Below are 8,518 nucleotides of genomic sequence, written 5' to 3' on the forward strand. Positions count from 1 at the left end.
GCAGCAGCTGGAGGCTGACAGACGGGGTGCACTGGAGCAATACGAGGTAAGCCCTAGAATAACAGCTGGAGGCTAGTTATGCTGAAGTTGAGATCTTTGTTGCTCTGTGTAGATTGCCATCTGGTGGCTGAATAGAGCAATGTGCGCAGTCTTATATATCGCTACCTCGGATGGTGAGATTGGATGTTTTATGTGAACAGGAGGTGATGAAGAAACTAGCAGATGCTGCTAATAACACAAAGAGCTGGAAGGACAAGGTGGTTTATCATGAAGGACTCATGCGGCTCATTCAGCCAGGTGACCTACTCTTTTCTACTCTTTAATTATTTTTAAGAATGCAAAGATTTTTTAAATTAAATTAAATTTAACATTTATTTACCAGCATCTAATCTTTTCACAAATGACTGCCATTTATAGGTTAAGCCTTATTTACGTTATTCATAATAAAATATAATCAAGTGAAAAAATGCATCTCTATGAACCTATTTTCACCAAATCTGAAAAATCATTCTGCAATGGTCCATCATTTAAAAAAATAAATAAAAAATAACAATAACAATTTATTATTATTATTAACTGAACATCCAGCAGCATTAAAAATGCAATTGACTGAATTAATGATTTATTTCTTATGCTAATTTTCTAATTTCATGATTATGTTTGGATAAAAGTGTCTGCTGAATGAATTAATATCTATACCTTATTCATGTTTTATGTTTTGTATTTTCAGGTCCCAAGCACCCTCAGAAAATCACAAACTGGGGACCTGCAGCTTTCACAGAGAAAGAATTGAGTCTGAGAGAGAAAGACTGGCAGGAAAAGAAAAACAGGCCTCCTACACCCCAGTAGTGTGTCCAGTCCGTAGATCTGCTGTCCTGTTAATACACGTTACTGTAGATAGAGTCACTAGTGAAGTATATACTGCCTCTGTGGGGTTATCCTCGGACCACACTAAAACTTTAGGCCACTTGACTTTACACAGTAAAGCTGAGCCTGGCCTCATCTGAAGAATTGTCTCACCATTCCAATCTCTACTGTAACATTCCAGTGTCATTTTGTCCTTTGCTTTGAAGTGATTTTATACATTTATTTGTATGATGTTCTACATCTTGTGAATGTTCATTTTGGTGCATTTCCACCAAAGTAATGGCAGATGTTTCTTCCCCATAGTTCATGAGTTTAAAAAAGGTATTTTTTTTAAAGTAAAAAAATTATGAATAACCTAACTGACCAAGTAAATATTGATTTAAAAAAGTCTAATTATGCATGCATTATATTGCCATCTCTAATTTAGTTTTTAAAAAGTATCAAAAATGTCAATTTTACATTTTAAATTGTAATAAAGCATGCAAAATGGACTAATAAAAATATTTTGGTATAATTTATAATTAATACTTGTGCTAGAACAATTGACATGTATAGCTGGAACGTGTATAGCAGTTGTTCACATACTGTAAAGGCAATCTCATTCAAGAAGACCTGACTGCATTATTAACTAATTTATATGCTCAAATTATTAACTCAATTGTGTTTTTACTACAATTTATGTGTTTTTGGGATTATTCAGTTATGTACAATACCATACCAAACTGTTGTTTGCCTTAAACTAATGTCCAGATTTAAGCCTGAGACTGTATTGTTTATCATTCAATAAAGGCATTATTTAATAGTTGTAAATGATTGGTTTTCAGAGTAATAATTTTGTTGAGTGCTTAGAAAGTGATGGTGGTTTTTAAGGCCACTAGGGGTCGATAGATCGCTGTATTTGCAGCCTGTCTTTTTACTGCTGCTTGTAGAAATAGTTGTGATACTAGGTGCGAAGGAAACTTGAATTGGGTTTAAAGGGGACATGGCTATTATTTCAAATGTTTAGATATATCTATAAGTGTTGCATATTCATAATTTATAATTTACGTTTAAATTTTAAGTTTGTTTAAAACCAAATAGTCTAAGCTTTTATAGTGGAATGTCACGGTTATATCATTGTTTTAAAATGTACTCAACATTCTATTATTGAGATTGAGTATTACATGGGACAAATAATGAAAGATGATGGATCTTGAAAGACAAATTGTGAATGAGAGGGGCAGAAGACTGTAGAACTGGCGTGTGCATAAATGTGTTCCTTATCAAGTGTAGTGTCAGCCTCAGACGTCACGTCCACGGACCATTGGCTAGACGTCTGATGCATATGGGACACAAAAGTGGAAACACTTCAGGAGTGCCGAAGTCATCATCGGATTGGTTGAATTCTACAGGATTTCCGGGAGACGTGTGTGTCACATTCGTTAACATTCCACCTGGAAACAAAGATGCCATGCCGCCAAACCCTCATGAAAGAACCCAGACAGCAAGCAGTTTCGGCCCACATCTGGCCCGCATGGATTTCACGCGGGCCAGATCTGGGCCAACACTATATTGCTGTCTGGGAAGAAAGCTATAGTGTTTACTATAGTGTTTATAGTGTTTTTGTAACTGTGACGACGAGTGCTTATCAGGATCAACTAATCTTTGAAATACGTCCGATAGTTTTACACACTGGTCAGTTATTGTGATGACATTTCCAGGCCCCGAAACGTGCCGCTAAATGAAACGAACTGTGATTGGTTGTTTGACATGTCGGTCAAACGTCCTTATGGGTGGGCCTTTGCCAAAGAAAGCTGCCATGGATTCCAGACCTTCAGCCGTCAGTCTGAAGGTCTGGCTACGCAAGACTAGATCAAGCGTGACACAAAGCTATTAAAAAGGTTGGCCACCTTTCAGGCCACCATCATTCTCCAAGGATATGATAATTGGATTCCTGATGCACTCACAGTTTCCATAAACTATTTCTGTAGAAGTAATTGAAAATCGCTCGGAGTCTAAACAAAGCACAAATTTAACTTTGACTTGGTGGAATGAAGATGTATCGTCAGCTTAATTTCTCAATGGGGAGCCATGTATTCAGATAACAGGGAGGAAATTGAATTTCTTATTTAGCATGCTTGCTCATGTACTGTACAGGATGGAATGATTAAAATGAGATTGGAATTATGATTATTTTAAGATGTATAATTGAGTTGGACTAGAGGTTAATGCTGCTCTTACCTAAGAGGACGACATATCAACACTTGTACACACTAAATTTGTATCGCTGCCATTCTTGTTCGGAAGTGTCAGATTTGTGTTTTTAGGCACAAGGGTCCATTTGTTTTCCATGAACTCATCTTGTGAAATTTTAACAAATATTCTTGCCAGATATTAATTTCTAGTTGGTTTCCATGAGTGCTGAGTGTCATATATAGGTAATAGTAAATTTTAAAATATTAAAACTTCATTGCTTATAAACAAAAATATATTTCAAAATAATGTGATTATTATATTATTTATAGTTTTTTTATTATAATTATATAATTATATAAATAAGCTTTTTTTGAGTCTTGCATGTCATGGATAAAAGTAAAAAAAAAAGAAAGAAAAACATGCCTACATTATTTAATAGAAAAAGACCAGTCTGTGCTATACACTTTTATATGTTAATAAATAAATACAAATATTTATTAAATATTCTAAAATATGTTATATAATATTTACATGAATATACATTTAATAAAACTATACATATTTAAAAATATTTCTTCTTATTATTACTATTATTATACTTATTTACATATGCTTGTTTTGCAGTGCTGTGTGTCATATATGGGTAATAATAAGACGAAAGAAAAACATGCTTGCATTGTTAAAAAAAAAGATCAATCCATGCTTCAAAAAATATTTCCAAATAAATAAATATTTTAAAATAATAAATAACAATTATAATATCATTATAAAACAATTTTAAAATATTTAAAAATATATTTTTATTTACATTATGTGCTTCCTTCAAGCACTGCATGTCATATATGGACAACAGTAAAAAAAAAAAATCATTATCAATAAACAATATAATAACAATAACAATCAATAATAATTACACATGAATATTTATAAAACTTTACATTTTTATTATATAAATCAATATTTTGATTATAATGTATTAGTATTATTATTTAATGGTAACACTTTACAGCAAGGTCTTATTTGTTAACAATAGTTAATGCATTAGCTAACAACAATGAGCAATGGATTTTTTATTTTATTATCTTGAGTACTGTTTGTTAGTTAGTTAAACTTTGGTTATCAGATACAACTTTTATTTTAAAACTATTAGTAAATGTTGAATTTAATATTAACTAACATTATTTAATTCTACAGAAAATTATAAAAAAATGATACGTTAATGTAATTATATATACACATTATTGTTTATTTATTTACTTTTTAATGTTTCTGAAAACTAAAACTGAAACGTCTGCTTGTTTGTGTATAGATGTTTTATAGTAGGAAACTGTGGTGTAGAGGTTATGCTTTTTTCCTGCTCGGGTTTAGTCAGAGGAATGATTGCGTCCATGAAGTTTACGTACAGCAATAGCTATACCACGCAAACACTGAGGGCAAAAGGTGCACCGCATTAATATCTTATGTAACACGTCCAGCTGTGCTTGTCATTAACGGTCTAACTGACAATACCACTTAAAGCTGTATTTTCTGCTGAGACCGACCTACTGACCTCCAGGCCCGTCCAACAACCTCCAAATTTTGCAGTTAATTTCTGCTGAAATATTTTGGCTCATCAGCATAACCCGGTCCTCGCGTGCGTTCTCACATGCAATCAGATATTTGATGATAAAAGCAATATTTATTTCAACTACGTCCCCCCCGGCTGATCGATTGGCTCTGGCGAAAGACGTCATTAGTGATGTAAATGGGCGATTCTCTGCATTCCTCCAAATCTATCTGATGTACATCCAGAAAAAAGTGCTGCATTTATTAAAAAACGAGCACAAAAACAGAATCACTTGCAATATCGCGGCCCACACTTACGCATCCATCATCATTTGCAGTTCCGTCACGGACTTCACGTCTCACCACTCAACACTTGGAAAAGCCAGAGTTGATGAAATATCTTTTCAGTGACCTTCAAAGCTATTTATATATTAAAAGAAAAATCTAATGATTGTGCAAATATCTGCATACTACGTGAGTGACGGAGAGCAAAGAAGCAGGCTAGGGGTAAATGTGCAGTCCAGATGCACGGTGTTCCGGCCGAACTAAGGCTTTACGCAACGAGACGGAGGGTCATTAACGGCGGTGCTCCGGATGCGCCCCGCTCCCCAGCAGCGCCTGTATCCTATCATTCCTCTTTTCAAACTTCCTTGAATCCATCAGCTCCGGTTTGGGGCCTTCTGCACTAGCGCAGAATTCCAGAGAAATGATGTGAAACAGAAATGCATCAAATTCCTGATCTGGAATACATCGCTGGGTTCTGCCTGTCCGTGGCCCCTCAGTAGATACTGTAAAAAGGGGCTCTGGGGTGTCCACGGAAAGGCATTTTTACATCTGCGCTGTGCGAAGCTGCTAGCACCTCTGGGGAGCCATGTGTTCAGTTTAATTCTTTGAGTCCTTGGAATGTGTGAGTGCTGTAAAAGTCACAGCTATCTATGGAACTGATTAGTGGCTTGTTCTGCATTGATAGTCTGCAGGCATTTGTTTAATCTATTAAAAAAAGGTCGAAATAAATTACAGTAAAATGATCCCTAAAGTTTACAGTTCCAAAAAGATTTAATTGAACTCAGGTTTATAGGATGATAATATGATAAAAGGGTCATTTTCTTTTTGTAATCAAAGCTGTACGGAGTAAAAGTAAATGACCCCCAGCACTGCACACACACCACAATAAAGACATGACCTGCTAGAAGTGATGACATTTCTAGTGTAGGTCCGGTCTAAACAAGCTCTGACCGCCCCAAACCACCCTCTACCAGCACTGGTTCTTGCTCTGGTCTATAATGTTGATTATAAATGCTGCGATAATAAGGATGGGTCAAGAATATTCAACTCACATTGCTACTATAAAGTGTCTATTTTCGGTAAATCGGATGAAATGTTAAGGTCAAATATATTTCATAAAATAATGTAAATTATATAAAACAGCATTAAATGTTGGTATGATGAATATATACATATAATGATGAATTATATATAATTTACATTATTTCTCATTACTGTAATGCAGTTATGAATTTTTAATGCTTTTTATGCATTTGAACTTTTTTATTCAACTCAGCATAAACCATGACAATGTATCTATATTTTCCTAATTTATTTACATTTATTTTAAGAAATGTGTATTTTTTTTATTATGCATTAAAATCACAGTGAGTGAAGACATTTATAATGTTACAAAAGATTTCAAATAAATCAAATAAATGTTGTTCTTTTTAGCTTTCTTATTTGTGAAAGATTCATGAAAAAAGTGTCACGCTTGTGGCTTTCCACAAAAATGTACTGCAGCACAACTGTTTTCAACTAATAATAATAGGAAATGTTTCCTGAGCACTAAAATAGCCTACTAGAATGATTTCTAAAAGGATCGTGTGACACTGAAGACTGGAGTAATAGCGACTTTCACATGAATGAATTACATTTTACAATGTTCCCACAATACTACAGATTTCACTGTATTGCAAATAAATGTAGCCTTGGTAAACATATGAGAATTTAAATCCAAACTTTTGAATGTTATAGTGTATTTTTTAAATAATGCTTCTAATATCTATCACGCATAGAGAAATTTATATTAAGACTATATAAATACTATGATTTGCTCAAACCAAAAAGGCATATATTCTATTGTTTATTTTTTGCAAAATACATTAAATGAGCTGAGTGATGATTAGATACTGTAATAAAAATCATTTAGTCATTTTACTTTGCTCATTTTGCCCAGTTCCTTGACCTCTTCCTGAGGCAGTGGGCTAAGGTAAAGAACGAGCCTCAAATAATTTTAATACAAACCTGGATCATTTTTACAGGAAACTCAGTGGGGTATTGAAACCCTCCCTTTCAATTGTTCTCTCTGGTTATAAATACACTCACTGACCACCTTGACCTTTGTGAAGCCGTTTATATAGAATGGAGACTCAAACAACACAGAAGAAGTTTCATAATGACAGACTAAAAGTCTCCACCACAAATCTGATTCATTTTTCTCTCTCTCTCTCTCCCTCTCGAGTCCTGTGGGAGCATGGCGTGAGTAGGGCAGAGTGGACTTGTGCATCTGTTTGAAATGCTGGACGTGCCAATAAGTTGGAGGGATTTTTTTTAGACACAGTCCTTCCTCATCCCGGTTCCTCTTCTTCTTCTAACACAGAGGAATGTGAAGAAATGAGCAAATATAAAACATCAGTGCCTCCACAAAAAAATGTGAACCACCCCCCATGGATCTAACCCCTTTCCCGCCAACTCCTCACAATATGTGTCTCCTTATAATTCCTCTGGCTTTGAGATGTCTGGCCTGGCTCAGGAGTCTGATATTGTTTACCAGCATCCTTCTGCAAAAAATTTACACTGAAAATAGCTTAAATGAAGAAAGACAGAGGCACAAAGGGACTATAAATTTTTCAGGGTCATATTAATGGCACTTGAGTAGAGCATTATGAGACGATTATGAGTGAGTCAGTGTTTTCCGATTGGCAAAGAATATTTGTTTTAGGGATGAGGAAAGAATTAACAGAGAGTAACAGTTATAAAGTATGTATGTACACACTTTTTTCTATGTGAAAACTTCTTTTGGTTTTGCATGTTTTTTTTATAATAATAATAAAGAAATAGTGTTTTGTATAATTTTTATTTACAGTGAATTTTTATATCTAATAAGCTCTTTGCACAAAACAAAGTTTGCATTTTCTCTTCTATTGCATTTCATGCTAAATACAATTATGTAAGCTGGTAAATAAAAAAAAAAGAAAACATTTTATAAAAAATGTGAATTACATATATAAAGATTAAGGATTATAGCTCAGAAAATTTATATTCCCTGTCATTTATTTTTTGCATGTTGCAAAATACATTACAGTATCTAATAATTGCTCAGATATGGTGGTTAAACAGGTTACTAATGGGTTGCACAAGTCACTTTTGGCACATAAAAAATACACCAGCCAGATTTTGATTAGTATAGAAGTACTATGCAAAGCTTGTTATTTTTGGATCAGTCTTAATGAACGGTAGCAGACAGATCCATCCTTCTTGGCTGGAGACTGGAAATGAGTATCATGACCCAATATCTGGAAAATGTCTGACAGGACACATTTGGACAGCCTGTCGCCCTTGTAGAGGGACACAGAAATGGGAGAAAAACAAACAAACCCCAAACAAATAAGGATTCACTCACTGGCCCATTAATTTAATAAGTGACAGAAGCCTAAACAATGAAATGTAGTTGGTGACTGGTAATAGTTCAGAGTGCTTTGCTTGTGATTGTTTAGCCAGTTCCACATCGTGCACAACATATACAACTGATCACAGAGTGAACAAAGTATTTTTTTTTTGACCAAGAAGACACAAGTTAAACCTGACAGAATCAACATAATTTAGTTTGTCTAGAGCAGTGATTCTCAACCTTTTTTTTTTTTTTTTTTTTTTTTTTTAAATC

At 34.2% G+C, this 8,518-nt stretch overlaps 1 protein-coding gene across 1 annotated transcript in view; it reads left to right on the plus strand.

Annotated features, from left to right (window-relative positions):
* Window positions 1–1,677, plus strand: part of LOC109072922 (switch-associated protein 70-like) — a 17,582-nt gene extending 15,905 nt beyond the window's left edge. Inside the window, exons 10-12 of the mRNA XM_019089116.2 lie at window positions 1–46; window positions 201–297; window positions 731–1,677. The exon at window positions 1–46 is cut by the window's left edge and continues 153 nt beyond it. Of these exons, the coding sequence (XP_018944661.1) occupies window positions 1–46; window positions 201–297; window positions 731–849 (262 nt within the window). The 3' untranslated portion in view covers window positions 850–1,677. The remainder of the gene's footprint in view (window positions 47–200; window positions 298–730) is intronic.
* Window positions 1,678–8,518: the final 6,841 nt, after the last annotated feature.

The sequence above is a fragment of the Cyprinus carpio genome, chromosome B18 (genome assembly GCF_018340385.1).
Source record: "Cyprinus carpio isolate SPL01 chromosome B18, ASM1834038v1, whole genome shotgun sequence".
NCBI classification, from domain to species: Eukaryota; Metazoa; Chordata; class Actinopteri; order Cypriniformes; family Cyprinidae; genus Cyprinus; species Cyprinus carpio.